The sequence below is a fragment of the Clarias gariepinus genome, chromosome 3, assembly GCF_024256425.1.
Source record: "Clarias gariepinus isolate MV-2021 ecotype Netherlands chromosome 3, CGAR_prim_01v2, whole genome shotgun sequence".
NCBI classification, from domain to species: domain Eukaryota; kingdom Metazoa; phylum Chordata; class Actinopteri; order Siluriformes; family Clariidae; genus Clarias; species Clarias gariepinus.
The window spans coordinates 26,959,584-26,984,802 of NC_071102.1; the positions used below are offsets into that span (position 1 = coordinate 26,959,584).

General features: G+C 37.1%; 4 protein-coding genes across 5 annotated transcripts; 2 read left to right on the forward strand and 2 right to left on the reverse strand.

The window, feature by feature from the left end:
• The first annotated feature begins 1,039 nt into the window (after window positions 1-1,039).
• On the forward strand, window positions 1,040-11,437 carry bmp8a (bone morphogenetic protein 8a). The gene is made up of 7 exons (XM_053492511.1): window positions 1,040-2,305; window positions 4,621-4,813; window positions 6,191-6,339; window positions 6,478-6,666; window positions 6,877-6,956; window positions 8,143-8,253; window positions 10,526-11,437. Exons 1-7 carry the CDS (start codon window positions 1,801-1,803, stop codon window positions 10,673-10,675), a joined length of 1,377 nt encoding a protein of 458 aa, XP_053348486.1. The 5' UTR covers window positions 1,040-1,800; the 3' UTR covers window positions 10,676-11,437.
• Window positions 11,438-12,419: 982 nt separating this feature from the next.
• Window positions 12,420-15,200, reverse strand: zgc:91910 (Zinc finger protein 706-like). 2 transcript variants are annotated; one of them, XM_053492512.1, is made up of 4 exons: window positions 15,128-15,200; window positions 13,362-13,505; window positions 13,083-13,212; window positions 12,420-12,971 (listed from the first exon to the last, which is right to left on the reverse strand). In XM_053492512.1, the coding sequence occupies exons 2-3, from the start codon at window positions 13,494-13,496 to the stop codon at window positions 13,117-13,119; spliced, it is 231 nt and encodes a 76-aa protein (XP_053348487.1). In that variant the 5' UTR covers window positions 13,497-13,505; window positions 15,128-15,200; the 3' UTR covers window positions 12,420-12,971; window positions 13,083-13,116. The 2 variants fall into 2 exon arrangements, with proteins under 2 accessions (XP_053348487.1, XP_053348488.1); XM_053492513.1 differs by having other exon boundaries at window positions 13,362-13,499; window positions 15,128-15,181.
• Window positions 15,201-16,201: 1,001 nt separating this feature from the next.
• psma2b (proteasome 20S subunit alpha 2b) lies at window positions 16,202-19,770 on the forward strand. Its single transcript, XM_053493279.1, has 8 exons — window positions 16,202-16,285; window positions 16,862-16,938; window positions 17,936-18,068; window positions 18,226-18,348; window positions 18,554-18,635; window positions 18,735-18,808; window positions 19,275-19,332; window positions 19,619-19,770. Exons 1-8 carry the CDS (start codon window positions 16,245-16,247, stop codon window positions 19,733-19,735), a joined length of 705 nt encoding a protein of 234 aa, XP_053349254.1. The 5' UTR covers window positions 16,202-16,244; the 3' UTR covers window positions 19,736-19,770.
• Window positions 19,771-19,789: 19 nt separating this feature from the next.
• ntaq1 (N-terminal glutamine amidase 1) lies at window positions 19,790-23,054 on the reverse strand. The gene is made up of 6 exons (XM_053493280.1): window positions 22,826-23,054; window positions 21,307-21,406; window positions 21,172-21,222; window positions 20,921-21,069; window positions 20,668-20,792; window positions 19,790-20,589 (listed from the first exon to the last, which is right to left on the reverse strand). Exons 1-6 carry the CDS (start codon window positions 22,903-22,905, stop codon window positions 20,486-20,488), a joined length of 609 nt encoding a protein of 202 aa, XP_053349255.1. The 5' UTR covers window positions 22,906-23,054; the 3' UTR covers window positions 19,790-20,485.
• Between the last annotated feature and the right edge of the window lie 2,165 nt (window positions 23,055-25,219).

The window sequence follows — 25,219 nt, forward strand, 5'->3', positions numbered from 1 at the left end:
AGAAAATGTGTGCCAAAGAAGCTACTTCGGACATTCATGCAACATGGAAGTGACCAATCAATTTCAAGTTGGCTGATTTTTTTTAGCGTCACACTGTCTCGCTTCAAAGAATAATAATTTAACATGCTAATTATTTATATTAAATAAACATTCTTATTTTATTATTGATATAAAAAATTGTTGCAAGCTTCTAGAAGCATATGACATGTAAAAATTGTTACTTTAATTGGATTTTGGTAAGCTTAAAAAGCTAAAGATCTGTAGTGTCCGTAACCATGTCAAATTCATGTTGCAATATCTTAACAATTTAGCGTTTTAAAATGAAAAACTTTTTCAGGTTTATATCTTTTCATGTGAAATCTAAACTGGTAAAGTTTCATCTGAATGACAATTAAGATCACTGAAAGTTACGGACACTACATAAAAGGGCACGGAATTGTATTTAGCAAATATTTCATTTTATCTGATAAAAAATATAAACGTGGATGCATATTTACAAAAAACTAAGCATCGAGTATTATGAAAAGTGGTGTTACTATCTAAAAATTCACTTTTTCTCCAAGATGGTCCTAGATGGATGGATGGATGGATGGATATGAGATTGAGAACATTTTCTAAAACTAAACATCATGTTTGCATTCTAGCAACGGTATAAAAAATTTTTAGAGTATAAACTTAGCATTCTTAAATCAGCTGAATGTTCGTTCCTGGGTTGATCTGTAAAGGGAAGCCCTTTAATGCTGTTTCTTTTTGGGTGGACGTTTTAAACATCTAATGAAATCCTGTACTCTCCTGAAATCAAATCTAGTTGTAATATAATCTTAACTTTTGTTCAAGTCACCCTTTGCATCCTCACGTGACAGGACACATTTTGGGTGTGTGGAAGATGAGATAGATGATATAGTGAATAGAGGAAGCACTGTAGTGGCAGAGAGAGAGGGAGAAAGAGGGAGGAGGATCTGGCCGTTCTGGACACGCCCTCACTACATCTTTCAATGAGAAGGAAGTCTCATATTCAGATTACATAGTCGGTGCAAAGGGCCAGAGGCTTCTAGTGCAGTACTTCTGTCTTAAGGGTCAGTGTCTGCATTTGAAGAAAGGGATTTGGTTCAATGCTAAGGCGAATTTATCTTCCTCGATAGCGACACCTCGGGAAGCATGGACAGTTTATACTGTGGATTACAACCTCAAGACAAAAGACCGCTGGTGAGAATTTGCCCATCTATGAAATATTTCTGATTTTTTTTTTTTTTTTTTTTGGATCTGATTTCCTTCTTCACAGTTCATTGGATCCTATTGGACAGAGTTGTAAGCCGTCTGGAGAAAGAGCAGGTGTTGCGTTTCACTGTGGGTTCTTTGAAGACTTTTTGGTGCGTCATTAGAGCTGCTTTATTTATTTACTCTACCCATAGACATTAACTTCCCATTTAGTCTCAGTCTTTACTCAGCACCTGCTCTTTACTTAGCTTTATTCTGGCTCTTCTAAAGTCGCAGTTCAAAGGATTGGAAAGTCTCAAGAAACTGTTTGGTTTCCTTCAAGCTGCCATTCCTCTGCCAGAACCTACTGCTCCTGCTGTGGTGTGTTTCATCATCACGCTCCATAAGTAAACAGGAGATATTACATGAGACGGAGAGGAATATCATTCTGGAGTCTGGAGATAACAGCCAAGAGAAAGGAAACACGGACACAGATATAAGCTGATGAGGGGAAGTAACTTCAGCTGCTCTTGAAGAACTCGCAGGAGGACTGTTGCACTTGTGCAGAAGGTAAATTTTCCTCCTAAAACCACACAACCAGTGATGGATGACCAGGCTGTAATCCAGGACAGTGTGGTTGCGGGAAAGTGGGAGCTCCTGGTCTGCTATGTGTCCCAACACCATGGCAAAAGGAGGACCGCTTCCTATGGGAACAGAATCGCAGGTGGACGGTGGCTCTCGATATCAATCATCGTTCTTTCTCTATGCATGTTTGTGTGTGTCTGTGGGCAAATGGAGGGGATGGTGCACTCGAGCTTCCGCAGGCTGAGTGGCCGTGAGAAGAAAGAGATGCAAAAGGAGATTTTGTCCATCCTGGGACTCCCGGGACGGCCTCGTCCACACCCGCCTTTACGTCCTCCCTCATCTGCTCCACTCTTCATGCTGGACCTGTACCATGCCGTTTCAGCAGAAGAGGACGAGGGCCCAGGTGTCGGCTTCATCCCTGAAAGTGTCAGTCATGCCGTATTGCCCACTCTAAGCACACACACACCGCCACTTGGCACGGTGGTCAGTGAGGCAGACACCGTCATGAGCTTCGTCAATCTAGGTGAGTGACAGATAAAATACCTTGGTTTACTTCATATACACTGGTGCTGGTAACCTCCACTTATGTATAAAGCTGTGCGTGCAGCTTAAGGTCTGCTGTAACGCACGTACAACCAAACCATCCTTATTCTGATCTGCTTAAAACTGGCAATTGTGGGATTTTAACACTATAATCATACTAGCTGTGTGTCATGGTGGAACTGTCATCTGACTTACAGGATGCTTATAGTTTTTGTGACTGCATTCTAAACCCTAATTTGTTGGTTTTATCTTATTTGAAGAAACACCTACAGGTCCTAAATAGAACCTTTACCTCTCTTTTGTGTAGAGCAGAGACGTCAACTTTAGTCACTTTAATCCAGGACTCAAAGTCGAACCCCTTTGGGAAGCAATTATTACAGCTGAGTTATTACTGAACCTTACCTATTCACTATTCACAATTACTACTGGCTGTAATTTCACCATGTTATTTTATACTGGGCAGCATGGTGGCTTAGTGGCTAGCACCGTCGCCTCGCAGCTCTAAGTCCTGGGTTCAATTCTTGCATCAGGTCTGTGTGCATGGGGTTTGCATGTTTTCTCCGTGCTTGGTGGTTTTCCTCCAGGTTCTCTGGGTTCTCCAGTTTCATCCCGCAGTCCAAAGTCATGCAGACTTAGGCTAAGTAGTGTTTCCAATCAACCGGTCATACAAAATGGGAATAAATACAATGGTCATCATTGGCCTCTACAGTCCCCAGTTGGACTACAGAGGTTCCTAGATGGATGGATGAATGGATGCTTTTATACGGCTAGTATAAAAAACTATTTATTCACTTGTAATGGAAACCCAAGGGTAGTTGTTAGGGCAAGCAAGAGATACCTGTACAACGTTCTGTACTTTAAACAGCACAGGGAAATGTTGAGAACCTTGCTTGTGGTCATCAGCTGAACCCTACAGATGTGGTGGATTGAGATCAGGTTGAAAACTGATGAATTTCTGTAAATCGTAAGTTTCGAAACTTGGAATTGCTTATAACTGGAGATTTAGATTTTGACTCAAACTTATAGCAAAGCGGGCAAACCGCTTAGCCCATTAAGGAATCGAATTAAACTCTTGACTTGACTTGAATATGAGGGTGAGATGAATTAATTTAAGATTGAGAGTAATTCCTCCATACCAGGGTTTATTTTTCTGTTTCTTGGCCTTTATACCAAATTAGAAATGTAATGCACTGCAGTAGTATGGTAGATCTGACATTGTGACAAGAACCTCAACACACCAGAAAGAGAGCCAGGATTGGTGTTTTATATTTCACTGAGAGAACCACATTATCCTTCCAGTATCTCTTCCTGTCTCGTCGGCCAGACGATGCTTATCTGTCTCAAAATTGCAATTAGCCCTGCTGTTCTCAGTGGCCTCCTCCCTTTTCCATCTCTCCTGTGTCTTCTTCACGAGAGGATATCCGTGTTGTCTTATTCGTTGTTAGCTTGCTGCGTACGGTCGGCATTAAATCCACGGCTGGTATGTATGGTTATGTATATGGAGCTCTTCTCTTCTATCACCTGTAAGGACTGAAAGGGGTTCTGATGAGCGTGAAGACGTGAAGCAGAAACAGGGATTGGGATCTTGCATGCAGTTCGAGGGAAGGCCAAGAGGCATATGAGGATGCTGAATGCACACAGCTGTGCGGAATTACAGGCTCCATTGCTAGGCAGAAAGAGAAGGAGGGAGAGGAAAATGAAAATAATGTCAGGCACTCCTCTAAAAATACACTAGAGGGCTGTAATTAGTGGTTGTGTGTTGAGTAGCAGCCGGCCCCACAGAGTCTCTAATTACCCTATAGTGCAGCCGTAGCCATGGGTGTTAGTCTGGTCCACAGGCCTCTGCAAGGACAAATGTTCATCTTGCTCTCTCTTTATCCTCTCATCATCCCATACACACCTTCATGAAGGACACTCACTCTTCCAACACCTCTGCTTTCATTTCCTTCTCCAGTATATACTCTGTACACCTCATGACCTTTCCCATCTCTCACTTACTGTACTATTCGTGGTTCCTCCCACGGTTTCTCGCCAGCATTGTCTCTGGCTTATTTTATCCCTATAAATATAGAAATCTGGAATTTACACATTCCTTAAAATCTACTTTGAGACAATGTCCATTGATAAAAGCGCTATACTGTACAAATAAAAATGAACTGCACTTTTTGTTTGAAATTCTTCCTCATCCTCCTTCCTTCGCACCCTCATACTCTAAATCAAGATTTGGGCAGCTGGGAGAGCTCCAGAGAGCTCTCAGTAACCTCTAACCTCTCTTGCTCTCTTTCTGTCCTTCAGTGGAGCACGAGAGAGATCTACTCCAGTCGCGGCCCTACTGGAAGGAGTTCAGATTCGATCTGACGCCGCTTCCTCAAGGAGAGACAGTAACTGCTGCAGAGTTCCGCATCTATAAAACCCTGACTTTGGGTCAGAGAGCGAATCGTACCCTGCACATCTCTGTCTATGAGATCCAGAGGGAAAAAAGACACAGGTCCAACTCTAATCACTTACACAATGCTCCAAATAAATCCTCAGTATCTGAAACTGTCCAATATTCTTAGATGTACATGAGCTTGTTTAATATAATGAACTTAACATTGCCAAATGTCAGAGAATTTCATGTTGTTGTTTTTTTCTTTTTAAGCATTGTTTTTTTTCATTGTACAGTATGGTTTCTTTGGGAATTTTATATTGTGCAATGAAATGTCCTGCTCTTAAGAAAAGGGCTATTCAAGGTCATTCAGATGGTAATTTTTTTAGTATAATTTTTTTAAATTTAATATACTATAGTGGTGTAGTGCGTAAAGTTGCACGGGTTACTGTGTGTGTGTGTTTGTGTGTGTGTGGAGTTTTGCATGTTCCCTTTATATCCACATGCATTTGCTCCCTGTTCTCTGGTTTCCTTCACTCACCCCAGAAATAAGCTAGCCGATAGATTAAGTATGTTTCCTTTTGTGAATGGAAAAGCTTTTGGTTTAGGGTTTTACATAGATTTTTTTTTTAAGTTTACCCAACATGTGATAACTGAAAATAATTTATGGGCCTAGATAATTTTCGATTATAATACATGCACTTCTGGACATTTATCAGAAGTTGCACAGTACTGTGCAAACATCTTGGGCCACATCTCATTTCTTCATATTTTGCTTTCAATGAGCTAGACTTTCTTGTATGGTTAATGTCGTCTTGTGTAATAATTATCCATTATTTATATAGAAACCATTTTTAGCTCTCAGTTTGAGTCCGGTCCCTGTACCTGACCATCTTTAGAGGAATATTTTTCAGGCCGGTGACTAGTATACTGGTGATGCAGAATGCTGAGTGGTTGGACCAGACGAGAGGGGAAATGGGGTTGCTGCTAAAGTTGTTTCATAAACAACCATTAAACAAACTATTTTTTAACATATTATATTGTTAGGCACTTTAGCCTATTACAGGAAAACCTTTATTCCCATTTCTGTAATTTAATCTACATTTAATTTTATTTAATATAAAGAAATTAGGAGTGGTTTAAGACTTTTACACAGTACTGTATACTAATGGTTAATATTCCGTAAAAGGTTATTGGTTTTCACTTTTTAAAAGCGTTCTACTGTTAACCTTTCTCAAAGAAAACTTCTATGCTCTGCAAAGTACAGAAAAATATATATTTTTATTTTTTTACTAAAAAGAGCATTTTTTTGTGTACAAATATTTATATTACACTTTATGGAAAGTTTTATTGAGCTTTATGGAAAAAAAAACTTTATTGCTTTGATCTTTAAAGGGTTTCCCTAATTGGACATGTGAATGAATCCCTCAGTAATTGTTGCAATGACTGTTTACTTTAAATAAGTAAACAGCTTTAATTTCGCTGGTGTGATTTTAGGGAACCTGAACTAGTCTTGTTGGACATGCAGTCGGTTCCAGCGGGACAGGAAGGCTGGCTGGCCTTTGACGTAACATCTGCCAGCAACCACTGGCTCCTGCAACCGCGAAGCAACCTGGGCATCCGACTGTACGTGGAAACAGAGGATGGTGAGCACCTCATTAGGCACCGATTCAATAATATTCTGTGAATAGACATTTTATTTTAATGTATGGTTGTTTTTCCAATGATAACATTAGTGTTAAATGCTATCTGTTTATATCTTCACTGCTCTTTTCCTCTCTTAGACCGCTCGTTATCTGTAGGCTGGGTGGGTTTGGTGGGTCGCAGAGGGCCGCGTTCCAAACAGCCTTTCATGGTAACATTTTTCAGAGCCAGCCAGGCCCCCTGCCGTCCTCCCCGTGCTGCCAGTCCCAACACACAGCGCAAGAAAAAACACAAAAATGATCTACCTCACAACAGAACAGGTTTACTTGGTAAGGGCAAAAATAAATGCTTAAGGTAGATTGAATTGACTTGGGACATATTTAATAACTGATAAGTTTAAAAAAGTGCAAGCACAGCTCACATCTAGCTTATATCATCTATATGAAAATGAAAAAAATATAACAATTTAAATAGCTTGCACTCTATTTTTTATTACAATTTGCCCAGAATCTCTTATCCTATTTTCGTTTCCATTTCAGACCACACTCCTGTAAGTAATGGACGACAGGCCTGTAAGAAGCATGAGTTATATGTCAGCTTCAGTGACCTGGGTTGGAAGGTAAAGTCTTACATATCCACCAAATTAACAATATGCTGCAAAAATGTATATTTCCAACATGACCGTCAACACACTGCTTTTAAAACAAGTTATGCAACTTAGTTACATTAATTAAGAAAATATCATGCAAACTGTTTTATGTGATATGTATGCTTAAAATACACTTACAGGAACTTTAATATAAACATGCAATGGCAGCAGCACAAGGCATGAACTCGTGCAGATACAGGTCCAGACTCAAATATCACAATGTGAAAAATGACTTTGATGTGGTGTAGGTGTAGGTGTAGCTGGCTTGTGCATTTTAGGAACTGCTGAGCTCTTGAGATTTTCATGCACAACAGGTTTAGACCAAACATCCAGTGAGCACAGTTCTACAGCTGGAAATGCATCCCTGATTAAAGAGGTCAGATGAGAATGAACACATTGTCACTGAACTAAAATAAAGGCCAAGATAACTCAAATACCCAGTCTTTAGAAATGCCGGAGAAAAGCTTTTTGGGGAGCACAACAGAAGGAGACAACATCAGATTGCCCTTGTGTCAGCCAAGAAAAGAAATCCGATGCTACAGTGTGTACAGACTCGGAATCAAAAGACATTGTTTAACTCAATCGATCTTCAGCTATCCAAGTTTCTGGAATACTCAAACCAGCTCAGCTGGCACCAACACCCAGCCATGGTCAAACATACTTTTTGTCCCCTCCATTCTGATATTTGATGTGAAGAACCTGACGCTCAGACGGCCTTGCACCTCCAAGGTCCAGGTTCGATTCCCACCTGTGTGCATGGAGTGTTCATGTGCTCCTCCTCCATGTGCATGTGCTCCTTCTGTGATTGGTGGGTTTCCTCCCACAGTCCCCTTGCAGGTTAAGCTGATTAGTGTTCCCAAATTGCCCATAGTGTGCCTTGCAATGGATTGGCCCCCTAGTCCTTACCGGTATCTGCATATTTTTTGCACTGTGCTATTGCAACATGATTGGGTGACTGGATAAACTACAGGAATAAAGTAGATGTATATCAGGGGTAAAAGACACTGCCCTATGTTTTGGAAGGTCCCAGCTTTAAATCCCACTAATGGACTTTTGAGCAAGGCTCTTAACCTTCAACTGCTCAATTGTACAATGAGAAGAAAATAATGGCAAATGCTGTTAAAGTGCCTACTTCTATACTCTCTTTCTTCCTCAGGACTGGGTTTTGGCTCCTTCTGGTTACTCAGCATACTATTGTGCTGGGGAATGTGACTATCCTCTTGGTTCCTGTATGAACGCTACTAATCATGCATTGATCCAGCTTGTGGTTAGTACCTTTAACATCAAGCCTCTTTTCCACTGTAAGGTCCATTGGGGATCATCACAGTCAGCTTATATTCTGAGCAGATGCAAATTCCTATATACTGTTTAGAAGTACGGTACATGATATACAGTATTCCTTGAACACCCTTATGTGTCTGAAGCTTGAAAAGAGAAAGAGTGGAATGTGAGAATCTGAATAACCCGCTTCCCAGATTAATAAGAGAACGCTCTGTGTTCGTGTGACTTACACAGGTGATCACATACCCGTCTCTACAAGCATTAACACGTAGGAGATTTGGTGCGCTGATGGACTTAGTCTTGAGATATAATTCCAAGTGGTGAAACAGTCTAAGCGTTCACCCTATCATCAACCCGAGTGTGTGTGTGTTTGTATAATAACATTCGAGAGCATAATAATCCACCTCCCATTTGGCTGGCAGTGAGGACATTCCTCTTTCTCCTGAGTCACACCAGACAAAGTGTGTTAGATCATGTAGACAGAATTGAGCAGTAAGATTTTTTCCTAAGCTCTCTGAGCTACCCTACTTGAGCAGCACTTCCATGAGAAAAGGTACTTCCCAAAGTTGCATGGTAGATGAGACTGCACGAACATGCTGCAACAATCGTGGGTTGTTTCAGTGCTGATGTACAAAAAAAAATCTCAGCAACATAGACACTGTACGCATAACAACTCCAGTCCTACTGTAGCTAGCATCGGATAACTAATTGGCTGGGTTGCTACCTAAATTGGATGCATTTATTCAGGGAAATGGAAAATATACAGTGGTGTGAAAAAGTGTTTGTCCCCTTACTGATTTCTTATTTTTTTGCATGTTTATCACAGTGAGTCTGTTACAGCGCTGTGGAGGAATTTTGACCCACTCATCTTTGCAGAATTGTTCTAATTCACTTTTTGCAAACACTTGTTCACACCACTGTAAGTTACTAATACATGGATGTTGTCACATATCTATTTGCAAGAATAATCTCATAGACATATAAATCTATTATAATAATCTATTATAATAAAATATCATTAATATTAGATTATTGTGTAGAGTATATAAGATTATTATAATAGGATTAAAAGATTATATATGATAAGCTTATTATATAAGATATATAAGAATTTTACTATTCAAAGTCAGTTAGAATAAAATGTTTAGTAAAATATGTCTAGAAACCCACTTTATAGTATATACCTACTGTATAAACTAGTTATAAATGTCTTTATATTTGTTCAAAACCAAAATAATACAAGATTTAATTAAAAAACCACAGTTCCACCAACTCCAAGCCTAATCCTCAATCCATAACCCTTAACCCACTCAATAATGTTACAACCCCATACAACACTCATAACTACATTTTGGATTACAAAATACTATCAAAAATATGTAGTTCATTAAGAAGCAAATATTTTAATAATGTACCTTATTAAAGGTTCTAACTGTCTTTTAGACATTTGCTAAGTTGATCATCATTATAAAACCAACAGCATTCGAGCATACAGAATAATCCTGTTGGATCTGTATTTACCCGCTGTTCTAAAATTAACTTTACAAATGTCTCAATCATATAGCCTACAACTGTACTGTTCATTTAAAACAACATTAAAGCGTATAACTTGTTAGGGTTCACATTTTTGTTTTAGCTGTAATGTCAAGTGTTTTCCATATCTCTTAACAACTCTACTGAAAGAGCTATATACTGTACTACTAGAATCACAAAGTGTTAAAGTGTTTTTCTGCAGTTTGAAGTGTTTAAGTGATCTCACATCACACTCATTCACCAAGTTTTTCCGATTTCCTCAAAATTGACGTCTCGCCACGATCCTTCCAGGTTTAAATAGTGTTTTTCAGTTCTTACCCAAATTTCAATAGTTTCAGCAACCTCCTCAGTTTTTTTGTTTGTTTACTTAATGCAGGCCAGTTAATTTTCCTCTTCTGAAACAGTAACATTGCTGCCACGACCACAGGATACGTCCTCTGACATGGTTGTTTAAGAAACGAGAAGCTACACACTGCATCTGTTAGAGTTAAATAACTTCTTGTTAGCTGAAACACATTAATCACTGCAGTAATTATCCAATTAAAGGCACGTAGCTATTTACTTAGTTAAATTCAAGGCGGTGTTTTTTCTATTTTCTGGCCAGTGCATAACTGCATATACTGTATGATGTTAATGGCTATGGCTATCTATATTATATATGTTTATATAAGGAAATGTACCTATGGATCCACCTTGTATAAATAATACAATTTTCTCATTGACAGGTTCACCTTATAAAACCTGACGAGGTTCCAAAGGCCTGCTGTGCACCGACCAAACTTAGCCCTATCTCTGTGCTGTTTTACGATGACAACAATAATGTAATACTTAAAAAACATCGAAATATGGTGGTTAAGACATGCGGCTGCCAGTAAACTTGTGTCTCTGTTTGTTTAGTGGTGGCAGTCTGCCACTGTCCCTACTGCACTATTTCAAGCTAAGAAAAGTATTGTTTCAACAGGACCTTTATATATTTTTCTCCTGGTGTAAAATAAATAAGCTATTAAAATGATACAACAGCTCATTATTGTGGTTTGTAGTAATTTAGAAAATAAATCAGGAATTTCAGTGTTATGAATACAGATGTGTACAATTATGGATTTCTCTTTCTAACGTTATTACAATCAGAAACCATAACTATTAATTATAACTAATTGTAATATTACAAAAAGTTTATGGAATGTTATGCTAGCGTTCAGGTGAGCGAGATGTGTGTTAAACATTTTGTTGAGGAAATAAAATCATTGTTTTTTATCAAATATAAAGTGCAACTAACAAACAGGATAGAGCCAGTAAAAGAAACCATTTTCTTTAAAAATATATTAAGTCCAGTTGTAAAGTCTGTTTCGCCGATATCTTGGTCTGTATGCTAAACTAAAGCACAACTTTGTAAGAAACAAAATTTATTCTTTCATTCATACTTTGACATAACAGATGAACAACATGAGACAGTTTATAATAATTTAATTGTAATCTTTATAACATATTGTTTCCACTGATTTCTTTCCTTGGATGTCAGTGACTTACAGAAGGAATTCAAGAATCAGTGTCAGTGTGAGATTGTTTCTCTCTGTATTATACTGCCACCTATATTCAAACTGCCTTGCAGTAGTGCACAATAAAATACCTTTCTCAAATTCTGCTACTCACGATTGTGTCTTTACTGAGATGTGCTCCATAATACAGACTGACTGTACTATGTAGCTTTATTTTTTCCCATGCTGTAACAGGAAATTGTTCAATAATGTGACTGCTGCTTTACAGACGCTGATTATGCTACTGTTAGTGCATCAGCTAAATTACACTGTCACGGGGGAGTAAATAAATCATTGCTTAGTTTACAGGAACTCGGGTTCATTTGTGTTCAGAAAACCATCCAGTGTCTTTTATGCCACAGAGAGCTTAATAGCCGGACCTGGTTAAATATATCCATAAGATATGACCAGTTAAGATGTTTTGTTGATCTGCAACTGTGACAAGCAATCACGTAATATAAAAATATTGCCATGTTTTAAAAATAATCTTAATTATAATTATGAAATATCCATGAATTAAGTCAGTTCCTGTTCTCTCTTACATCATAACCACTATAAATAACCATCCTCTATCCACACTTTTTTTTTTTTCATTTAAAAACAAAGCTGGTCCTGTTGAATAAAAAAAACAATAAGTGCAAACTTGCCTTGTCTTTAAGACTCTCCTATGGCAGAAACTCCATAAATGTTTAACATATCCTAAAAGCAATTTTACCATATTAATAGACAGCCCTTTGTTTGTTAAATAGTGACACATTTTAAGGCATACTAAAGACAAAATCATAATTATGACATTATTTCAAAGTCATGATTCTTTCAATCTGCCGTATTAAAGGATTCAAAGGACATGCTGAAGGACAACCGTTTCTACATTTGCATGAGGACCTGACGGCTGGTGGAAATAACGCCTTTCCTACAAATTGCTACAAAGCGCTATAACCCTCAACATTTAACCACCAAGATATTTTAGTGATATGTGTGAAACTTTATCCAAAAAAAAAAATTATCCCTAATGATCTTTCCAAGAGTTTTTCCAAACACACCATTACACAGCCTGGAGGTGATCACAACGACACACAGTAACTATATGCTTACACATTTATTGAAAACCTTAGCAAAAAATTGAAAAGTAAGCACACGTTACGCAGAGGCTCTATTCAACACCCAAAGTACTTTACAAGAGCATTTGTTTTGCTTTGAGGATTTTTTTTCCCTTTTCTCCCAACTGAAGTCATTTAATCCAATCACAATCCTGGCCAATGTTGTTAATTCGCACAATGATGCAATTCTTATTATGGCTCATGTGTACAGAGCATTATCGAGTTGTACGCACCGAAGAAAACTTGCATCTGTATTAATATGAATTTCCACATGAAATGCGCAATAAAAGAGAGGGACATATTAATCAGTGGAGAATAAACACTAAAAGTGGACAGAAAGTTATTATGATTCTGGTACGGCACACTAAAACTGATGGTACGCCCAAATGAATGGTAATACATATAAAAATATAAAATCAAAAGGGTGCTGGTGTGCTTTAGTCCATCATTAATTCTCCTGTTGCATCATATCCAGAGTTTGTTTCTAGAAGTTGAATCAGTTGGCCAAGCTGAATCACATCGTTTCTCCCCAGGATCTGCAAATGACACTAATGTAAATACAATGACAACACGGCTACACACACACAGACAGGCAGACATTTGCATTTGAACATCATATGTACTGTGATCCACTAAAACACCCTTACCCCAGATGCAGACACTTGCAACTCCTTGAGATGTTTATGCCTGCACATCTGCCAGCTCAGGGGGCATAGGAGACTTGGGGTGTTTACTTTCAAAATGCTGCTTGAAAGTTTTGGGGTCTGGCATCTGTGTCTGTTAGGAATAAGAAATGTTGTAGCTTGTTAAAAAGCAGATTAGGCAAGAAATTGCAAGTGTTAAACGTGTACTGTGTGAATGTGTGTTTAATGTGTATTGTGTAAACGAGTGTCTAATGTGCAACCAGTAGAAGTGTACAGACTCACCCTGCAAACAGGACATGTGTGGACGAGTGCTGCTTTGGCAGCCGTTTTCTGATCTGCTCCCTGTGACTTTTTCTTCTCCGCTGCCTTTTTGGCGTTCTTCTGCTGCGACTGAATCTTCTGCTGCCCGCGAGCCATTGCCTTTGCCTGTAAACATCATACCCAGTTGGTTTGTATTAATAATTATTAACAGATGGCAAAAAAAAAATAATAATAATCTAGATAAAAGGAAGTCACTACATTTCTGGGTGGGGATGAGGAAACCATTTTTAAGCTGCATCATCATTCTTGCTAAATCAATAAGGGAAACATATTTCTAACTTACATACGGGCTGGCACAAATTAAAAAAAATTAACCATTCAACATTACCCAACGCAAAGAAATGTAATAAGATGAATAAAAAAGATAATCACACAGAATGATGCATAACACCATAAGACGTACACTACGTTATTTTATTTTTGCTGAGCTTCTAACAAAAAACACATTTTTTTAACAGTGAAAACAACAAAAAATAAAGAAGTAAATAATGAAAAAGACGACGGCAGTGACTGAGAGACAATAAAATCAATTGAGTGTCTAACTGATAGTGATTGATGCATCTAATAGTGCATAAAAACAAAAGACTTAAAAGGATAGCAAAGTGAAATTTAAAAGACCTGATGAGGGGATAAATTTCAGCAAACAATCTGCAACATGTTCATAAGAAAAACATGTCATGGAAAACTGAAGCTTCCCAAACTACTGGGACAGTTTATCTGTATTATTATCACTCCATCACTTCATCCAGCTGGAATCCAGCCCAGGGCTCATCGTTCAGAGGGAAGCGACTCTCATCCCTAATACTGACCTCAAACTCATTTTTGGGGAACTCCAGCTTCTCCTACTGCATTACTCTTAGTTATTAACAAGTATTTGGAGTTACCCCACCAAGCACGGGGTGAACATGCAAACTCCATGCACACAAGCCTGAAGTGGGAATCAAACTCTTGACCCTGGAGATGCGAGGCCACAGAGCTAACCACTACGCCTATATAATAAATAAAAATTATTAAATCAGCAAGTATTACTGGCATCATCATCATCATCTTGGACTGGGATTTGTTGGTGGAAAGTTTAGTTCATCAGTATGGTTTGGTAGAAAACCTATGAATAATACAAGTACCTACTTTCCCCCCATGATAAGATGCATGACATTGCCCAATCATCACCATCATCATCAGAAACTTGGACTCAATATGAATCTACACTTTAAAGTTTAGTAACTGAATGTGTGTGTGTTTTAAGGAGAACAGATTAATTAATTATAAAGAATATTCTTAGATATTTAATACTGCAGCATCAGCGAGCGCGCGCTCTGCCCTGCCGACTCAACCGAAACACAGCTGTTATAAACCCGTTAAATTCCTACACCGCCTTAATCAGCGATATTAACAATAATTACATTTAATTTATCGATCCTGACCGATCAGATGCGCCTGTGATAATGGTCCACTCGGATGAGTTATCTATCTGCACTAGCTACCGTGTAAAAGCCGGTTATGATGTTAGCATAACGAGCTGCTCGGCTAACTGAAGAGCCATCTTCCCTCCTCGGCCCGACATTACCCTCCGCCTGCTCTACTGCCGCCTGACTCCGCTTTATGGCGACACTTTCCTTAAATACAGCGCAAAAAGGGAAAAAAACATTATTCTCTTAACATGAGAGTAAAGCAGTCGAATTTTACGGAGTAAAATAGTAATTCAAACACTTCTTTAAACACAATACCTTGGCGTCTCAGAAGGCGAGCCTGTCGAAGGAACGACGAGGACGAGAGCGGAAATCACACTTCTAACTTCCGCTCAGGAGAAATACACAATACAAGTCACTTACTGATTGCTCTATTTTTTTCTTAGTACACTCACATAAAAATATAGATATTATTAAGTCATTACAATTATAAGGCAGTTTAAGACTTTAAAAGGCACATCAGGACATATAGGGCAATCATGAATACATAATATTTGTTTAAGCTTTGCTGCGTCTGTTTAAGTAAATTTTAAACATGACCTTTATATAATTCAAATACAAAGAAAAATTGTAAACATAGTTCCAAAGCAACAATGATTGGTCCCGAGCACCTGTGCCATCGCTACTGGATACTGGAGAAAAAGCATCACTCTACCACTTTTCGGCACAATTTTAGGGCCTCACCACAGATGAACTATTTGAGATGTCAAAAATCCTCACCACAGATGAACTATTTGAGATGTCAAAAATCCCTTCCCAATTTTGCATTCTTTTGTGACGTGAAATCATATTGGCATCCTCAGTGGCGTTAAAATCAGTTTGGTGCCGTTTAAAACCCTAGGAGAAGTTCCTGTTGAGTAAAGCCCATGCATAGAAAAGTTACTCAGCTCAGTGAGATCCAAATGGTACCAAGTTTCACATGTATACATGCAAGTGTGTATGAGCTAAGCAAAAATACACACAAACTTGTGCTGATTTCACACAAAAGGGAGAAAAATATTTTAGATGTATATTATATTATTATAATGGATTTTAAGAATTATATATGATATATAAGATTATTATATAAAAGATTATTACAGTACTAGTAAAATAAAAAAAAAATCTAGAAATATGCTTTAAAATGTATATTATTACATAACTTATATCAATTAATTTAGTATTCAAATTGTTTATTCAAATTTTTTTCTTTACCTGGTGTGTGTGTGTGTGTGTGTGTGTGTGTGTGTGTGTGTACGTGTACGTGTACTTTTTCTTTTGTTGGCTGACTCTGTATACAGAACAGTTCTGTTGAGTTACAAAATTGACTTTTATTTTGGCGGAAGCGTGAACCCGGAAGTTGTTACTGAATGTCTTCACAGACAAGGAATTAAAAATGGCAGAGCGCGGATATAGTTTCTCTCTCACTACGTTTAGGTAAAGTGATGATTAAATCGTGTTTTGTGGTTCATTCGACTTTAGAGTATATTAACTGTTGTATAACTACAGTAAAGTATATAGATGTATAATAGTATTGGGTTGTGTTTATCTGGGATTGTGTGTGTGTGAGAGAGCTGCTTTGTCACGCTCAGAAAGCAGCACACTAGTGAGTGGAAACTGAAAGCCTGAAATGCCTCTTACAGTATGTTTCGCCTTTAATAAATAAATGGTGGATAAATGAAATATTTATCTTTTTATTTACAGTTCATGTGGGATTTTCTCTATAGTTATCATCTACTAATATTACTATGTTGCTTACAGCATAGTGGACAGCACAGGTCCTGCAGGCTAAATTAAGCTAATCCTGTACTGTAGTAAGGCTGTAGAACTGTCCTGCTCTAACTTTACTGACTTCATCTTTACACTGAACACTGTCACTATATAAAAATAATGCACAACACAAAATCGGTCATAAATATGTTTTCCAGGATCAGGATTGGCTTACAGCATTATTTAAAAAAAAAATCAACATATTTCTATCTGACTGTGTGAAAACTGCTCTTCTCTCCACAGCCCTTCTGGGAAACTGGTGCAAATTGAATATGCCTTAGCAGCTGTAGCAGCTGGTGCACCATCTGTAGGAATCAAAGGTAAGTAAGTTATCATTTTACATACACTGATCAGCCATAACTTTATGACCATCTGCCTAACATTGAGTATTCCCGCTTTTGCCACAATAAGTGATGCACTGTGTGTTCTGACACCTTTCTATCACAACCAGCATTAACCTTTATCAATTTAATCTACACTAGCGCTTCTATTGGATCAGACTACACAGGCCAGCTTTGTGCATCAGTGAGCCTTAGCCATCCATGACCCTGTCGCCATTTTACCCAGGAAGGGCTGTGACACTGATGGATGCTGATGCATATTGAGTATGCCACCAAAACAGTTATAACATTCTATGACTTATTTTTACTTTTGATATGGTTTAACCATTGCAGACCAGGAACATTCCACAAGAATTGCAGTTTTAAAGTCTAGCCATCACAATTTGGCCCTTGTCAAAGTTACTCAAATCTGTATGCTTGCCCATTTGTTCTGCTTTCAACTCATTAACTTTGGGAAAAAAAGTTTCACTTGCGGCATAATACTATATTAATATTCCCACCCACTTCAAGCCTCCATTGCCACACAGCAACTCCATAACTGCAGTTTTTGTGGGATGTTCCCAGACTGCATATCAAAAGTGATCCAAGGAAAGAAAATCGAAACTGAATGGTCATAGGTGGCGCCAAGGCTCACTGATAAACATGGGGAACGACCCTGACCAATAGAAGAGCTACTGTAGCTCAAATTGAAAAAAAGGTTAAAACCGGTTCCAATAGAAGGGGTCAGAACACAGGTCATGTTTTGGTGGCATGGGGGAGATACTTAATATAAGGCTGGTGATCATGATGTTATATGGCTGATCAATGTATACTTCAGCATCCATCCTCGTCAAAGCCCTTCCTGAATGTTTTGTCCTGGGTTTACTCCCATTTTGCACCCAATCCTTCCAAGATAAGACTGGTGAAAAAATATTGCAGTGTTGTTATGGTGAAAAAATATTGCAATGTTGATGTCCACCTTTTCCCTGTTTATCAGCCTCCAACGGTGTGGTGCTGGCAACAGAAAAGAAGCAAAAATCCATACTTTATGACGAGCAAAGCGTTCACAAAGTCGAACCCATAACTAAAAACATCGGCATGGTGTACAGCGGTATGGGTCCCGACTACAGGTATATAGCAATCACATTTCTCTTTATATTAAATGCATAATTAAATTATTAACACTTGAAACTTTTAAGTTTGTCATTATCTTTGCCCCAACATGTTAACATATAAAACTATAGTATTGTGATTTTTATTTTTGTTTTGTTGTGCTTTTCCTGACAGAGTCTTGGTCAGGAGAGCGAGGAAACTGGCCCAGCAGTACTTCCTGGTTTACCAAGAGCCCATTCCTACAGGCCAGCTAGTGCAGAGGGTGGCCTCAGTCATGCAAGAATACACACAGTCAGGGTATGTTCACTGAGCTTCATATAATTTGTCACTTTTTTATGCATAAGGAGTTATAACTGGGGTTTGTATTTTAGGTTTATAGGGCACATATCAAATTAGTACTGCTATCTTGTTAAAATAAAAAATGAGACAAATTAGAACTGGTAAAAAAAGTACCCCTTTTAATTTGTTTAAATTGTCAGGGATTTTTTTTTTTCATTTGTAGAGGTGTACGTCCGTTTGGGGTGTCGTTGCTCATCGCTGGTTGGGATGAGGACAGACCATATCTCTTTCAGTCGGACCCTTCGGTAATACAAATGCACACATTTTGTTGTAATCTGTTTATTTTTATAGTTTTTTTTCATGGTGCATAAATTTTAATGTGTATAACTCTGCTGGTTTTACAGGGTGCGTATTTCGCCTGGAAAGCCACAGCAATGGGAAAGAACTATGTGAACGGAAAAACGTTTCTTGAGAAACGGTAATGGAGACAAAAAAAAGATATTTGCTGTTAGGATTAAAATTATGTCAAAATGTGGCTGATGATGCACAGATTTATAATTTGCCAATTTTCTCTACAACTCAGTTTAAAATATGATTAAAGTATTTTCTTGCTTTGTAAAATATTACAATCAGTATAAAAATTATGTTTTCAGTGTGCTGATATTTGGAGTCAGTAGATTCAATATTTGGTGATATCAGGAGTCTAAAATTCTTTAGTTTGTGCAGCAGTGCTTTTGTTACTTCTGTAGAATCTGGTGTTTTCTATAAGTATTTGCACATATAGTATAAACCACATGCTACATATGTGAGCAGAACCAAACATTCCCAATCAAGTGTCCTCAATTACCTTGTGTTGATGCTGAAAATGCAATTCATACAAGCGAAAAAAATATTGTACAAAAATGTCACAGGAAGTTGTTAATTGTTTGTTTTGTTAATTTCAGATACAACGAGGACTTGGAACTTGAAGACGCCATACACACAGCTATCCTGACACTAAAGGTGCGTTACAGCTTTACAAACTAATTTGCGATGGCAACAAACATCAGTGAACAAACTTACTGTGGTTTTATTTAAAAGTTATTATAATACAATTTGTAAAAATCTAACCTTCATCGCGGATAAGCTTATAATTTAGTGTTAGGGTGTTAAAGACAGAAAGCTTGAGCATTTAGCACTTATGTACCTTCTTTAGCAACAATACATATCATTTTATGACATACAGAACAATTTTTATTGCATATTGCATTGCCTAAATCATGTATGCTCTTTTCGTTTATTTGAACAGGAGAGTTTTGAGGGACAAATGACCGAAGATAACATTGAAGTGGGCATCTGTAACGAAGCAGGATTCCGTAGACTTTCACCCGCTGAAGTAAAGGATTACCTGGCAGCAATTGCATAGAACAATTGCAGCTATACAAAATATGTGCTTGCCCCCCCCCAATTGTTCAAAAAGCTTGATATAATTCTGTTCTGAATAACAGCATTTTTATTATTTGTATATCTCCAACTCTTCTTTGTATGAGAACACAGGACAATAATAAATGTTAGGACTCGCTCTGTTTTTACTGCTCTACTTAAAAAAAACAATGCAGCAGGTAACAAGGCATTTGCAAAACAATTGCAAGAGTTGTGAAGATAAACTGCTCTATAATGGGCTGACAATACCAAGAACAGCTGCATACAGTGATTTACTAATGGGCCATGCAACAGTAAATTGTTTCACATCATTGTTTCAGATTGAGCACCTTTTCAAAGCAACATACATACCTGTGCACACAATTTACAAAAAACAATCATTTTTACTTAAAGGATAGAAATATGTTTTAATAATTATAAAAAAAATCAACACATTTTGAAATCTAAATATTAACCAATAGTCTTTAGTGACTTCATGATTTTTTGTTTTTTTTTCTTACCATTTTATCCTAAATCAATGAAACAGTTTGCATATGATAAACACCTTATTCGCCTTGCGCTGTGAACTGCGCTGTGAGGGTTTGAGAAACTGGAAGGACAGAACCAGACATGTTCACGTACCGTCCATTGATTTGGTAAGTGGGTTATATTATCCCATACCTCGACAGTCCTAACTCGTCTTTGACGTTTTAGCATCACTTTGATACAGTTCATTTGCTGCTTCTTAAATTCATCATTTAACTCCAAAATGTTGCAGAAATCCAGAAAGCTTGTAAACTTTCCCTAAGCCCACGTTTGGGTCCATGCTAATAAAGTCATCCAGGTTCATTTTGAATTCTAAAAAAAAATGGAACACGAGCTGTTAGGAGATAAAGAGGATAGAATGCAAAGAAAGCTAGCGGCAAAATCATTTACCTGTTGTTTCAATGCAAGGATAAGGAGGTGGGGGCATACGCCATGTCCCATCAGAATGCTTCATGTGAGATCTATCTGAAGCAAACGTCTTTAAATAGGTGACTGCTGGAATGACTCGCATTTTCCTAAAAAGAATACCACATACTACAATGGTTTGATTAAATGTTAAAAAAAAGTTTAAAAAAGTTCACATTTCAATGTAATGTAAAAGTAGACCTTAAATAAACTGAAAAACCCTACACCTCTAACTTGCCTTCGAAATTCTGGTTTCAACATCCCATCAGATCGAAATGCTTCTCTCGAATACACATCTGCAGGACACGGGAAGGGGAGGGTGGTGTCCAGATCATACACAAAACACTGTGCTTGTGGGTTGAAGTGCAGCAACACAACATGATAATCCTAAAACAAATCATAGCCTATATTATAATATTTAAAATGAACTTTTTTTGTAAGGTATATTTGACTTAGTTGTTTCTCTTTTTTGTGACAGGATCTGCATACCCATATCACAGGTTCACTCCCTCTACTGGATTTCTGTCTCCAAATAGGGATCTGCATTGCACAGGAAAAGAGCATCAATAATACCATTATTAGCACGACTGATCAATCTTTGCTTTCTCAGTAAACTTTACCCACCGATTTATTTTCATTCGATATGAAGACTGCATACACTTCGTCCAGTGGGCATGTCTCCTGAGCCTGGATATGTTCACACAATTTCCACACATTCTCTTCACTGTAGAAGAAAATTAATTTTAAAAGGACACAGATATGAGGATCTTTTAAAGTATCACATGTACAGCATTGAACATTTACAACTACTGTTTTTTATCTCTGGGAAGACAATAATGTTATGATCTTTATTATACAACAGTTAGTTCCGACCAAGCAGTCTGATTTGAAGTAGATGTTTTTCATGAGTGGTAATAATACATGCTAACAGAATTAGGATATTTAACTGGATGTATCACTCTGCACCCCAACCGTTAATTACACTAACTGCTGGTTGTATCATGGGTGAAAGTAGGTCTGTATGCATTCAAAACCAGCCACAGAAGCGCTTTCAGCAAGAAAACACATCTGATAATAATTTATAATTGCTTATAAGTCGTTACAAATCACAGTATTCTTTGATTTATGGCTACAAAGCTACCTAGCTTCTAACACAAGGATAAATTCTAAAGACTCTCCAATCAAGGCCACTACTTGGTGTGTGAGACAATGGGTTGTACACCCTAGCATACTAGCCTTCCATCCATTTGGTATTCAACCCCAGAACCTAAAACTTAACATGATATTCTGCTCTACTAAAGATAAATAAGTGGGCGTATAATGAGCAATTTAGGAGATTTACAGGACTGTCCACCACCTCCATGTTTTATTCCCCTCACTTTTGGCTACATAGTACAGAAAATAATTTACAACTAGTTTCACCCCTGTTAATTACACCAAATGTCAGTTGCAAGCTCTGCTAGTTTTGGTTGGCTAGTTCTGCCAGGCAGGGAAGGATATGTGTTGTTGGAACGAAAAAAATAAATAAATCTGTTAATAATAAACAGTGTTAGTGGAACTGTCGTATAAAAGCTGATATAAATGTTAGCAGTACAATACTATATACAGTGTCATATTTAGCAGTACAGCACTCCCTCTTGTGTGATATTGCTTAGTTAGCCTTTGATGTGATCTACATGGGACATTTCCTGAAGACTTAATTTCTGCCTGCTTTATAACCATGTCATGTCATGTCATATATCCTTGAATTATTTGTTGAATGATTTTCATAAACAACAGCTTATTTTCATACACATATTAGATGTATATGTATGTATTCAGAACAAATACATCTCACTTCCATAAGAACCGGTATTCGTAAAAGAATACACATAGCCTCCTCATACACATAAAAATATAAAATCAAGATGTTTTTTTTTATTAAATAATACATAACTGTGACAAACGGGTCTTTAAATGTTTATATATAAATTGTAATTATAGTAAAATTAACATTTTAAATCTAACATCAAAGTTTTTTCATTTGATTAAATATGCAACTACTAAGTTAGATAAAGCCACATTTTTCACAATCTATTGGTGAAGACCTATTGTGATAGTTGTTGTTGTTGTTGTTGTTGTTTTTAACCCCCCCCAGTCCTACCAGTAGCAGCTCGTGTACACACAGTCCGCTCTCGGTGGAGTGATAGCTGTGAACTCTGGAGAAATGCTGTCTTCATACATGACTGCGTAAAGCTCAATTAAATTAAATCCTGATTATTTGAATACAGTTATTATGTTACAATATGAAAGCCTTGAAATTATTAAGCTTTCTGCTCCCTTTATGTCCTGTTTATTTCAGTAGCGTGTTACATTTCTTCTAGTCCGGAAAGAAACTCAGAGCGTTGTTCTAGTTCCGAGGTCTCACTACGGCCACATTCCAAGTTTAATCTTCGTGTTAACTGAACAATGTGATAATCGCCTTAATAATGTGACAACTGCAGCATCTGACTAAATGCTCTCATATGTGCCCTAACACATACAAAACACAATGCGCAGGCTTTATGTAAATTTATACTGATTGTCAGTATATTCCAACACTACATGAGATATACAAGCCAGTATTAATGATAAATTCCTGAGCAACAGTTTTCTTAAAACCTTTTTTAAAATGTTATATACAAGCTAATCGCATAATAACATGAATAATTTTACAAACAACTGCATGATTTTTATTGAATAGCTATATAAATATAAAGTGTTTTACTGCTATCCAGATGATTACTCTTAATTCTCAATTTGCCAAACACTGAATGTTTTCATGTTTCACTTACAAATAAATTATATTATTGGTTTGATTTATAAAATCCAGTGACCTCATTGTTGCATGAATGTCTTTATAAATTTAATACAATGCTTAAATAACGTCTACAGTTCATACAGGCAGTTTAATGGAAAATAAATAAAAACATATTGTGTTGTTTAAATCATGAATGTAGCATGAATAACCACAGTTAATCTCTGCAGGATTAATGTCCTGTCGGGTTTCACTATGATGAATAAAGACTGCACATTTCTGCACATTTCTGAACATGACGTTTTTTTTAATGCAATCTATAATCAAATGATTTCAGTTTGATATTTTTTTATTTTGATGTATTAAGAAATTAATAAATGCAACATTTAAATAATTAAAAAGCGTTTTCTGCTTTTTGTGTTACATTATGTACTTAATATTTAATATTTCCTGTGTTTATGTAGTTTTACTTCATGACTGACTTTTTTGACTCACAATATATTAGTTAACAGGTTTATATATATATATATATATATATAAACATTACTAATAATGTTTTATGAAATAAAATATATGGCATTAATTAAATAAGTAACAACAACATCAAAAACAACTGATGATGAAATCGAAAAGAAGATTATGTACTTTTAATAAATATATACATAATAATTATTAAATGCATATCGAAATTTCTATAACAACATTCTATTAGTCTGGTCTTGATAAAATAAGCAAATTAAATACATTACAGTGGTTAAATAGCTTACAGTATGCTAATATAGTAATTATAGGTGTGAGAGTGTATGACCTCATTCTGAAAAGATCTAAATATTTACTTTTGTAAACTGGTATGAAAACTACTGCTAACTTCTTGAGTATACTCTGATTTCTAGTCTGTCCTATAAATTTGTTGCATACCTTTTATGATATAAATATTTTGCATAATGAGAAAAACTAATAAAATATACATTGTGGTTGATACATCTTTTGCACGTTTCGTGCATCTTTTACCTGGAAAGATGCATAATGCATAACCTCAACATATTAATCTAAAGTTATAATCACAGGTATACAAGAGTGACATTTAATGTGTCTCTGAAATCAGCTTAAATCATAAATTAATTAGACCTAGAGCCAGTTTGTTTTTGTAACAAAATAACATTAGGAAAACGTGTTAAAATGAACCTATGCGACTTTTCAGTTCAGATGCAAATAGGCTATAGCTCTGTGATTTGAGTGGTTTAGGTGCCTCCCACATCTTAACACCTCATCAGATTTAGTAATAGCCGCACTTAGGCTGGCATGCACCCACATTGTTCCTCTGTATGCTGCTAGTCTTATAAATTCGGGCCCACAGTCTTCTCACTCCAGTCTCATCTGAAGTCTGAGTTCAGCGTTTCACCATGACTAACACAGTGAATGGACCTCTACTGGGAGAGAACCGAAAATATAAAAGACACACGAAAGGAACCTACATTGGACTGGTTGCATACGTGATTCAGGATTCTCCCAGCAAGATGCTCACCTTCAAGCAGGTAGGATCAGAAAGAACCTGTACTCATACACGTGCTGTTAAGCATTTTAAATTCATGCATTATAGTAAGCATTGATATTTTATTTTTCAGATTATGAAGAAATTGGGTGTATTTGTGACCGGGGACAGGAAAGGCCTGGAGAACAACATCAGAGTCTGTCTGTCAGCCAACAAGTGTTTTGTAAAGGTAAGGCGGTTAGGTCGTTGTTTTGCACAACTCTGACGTA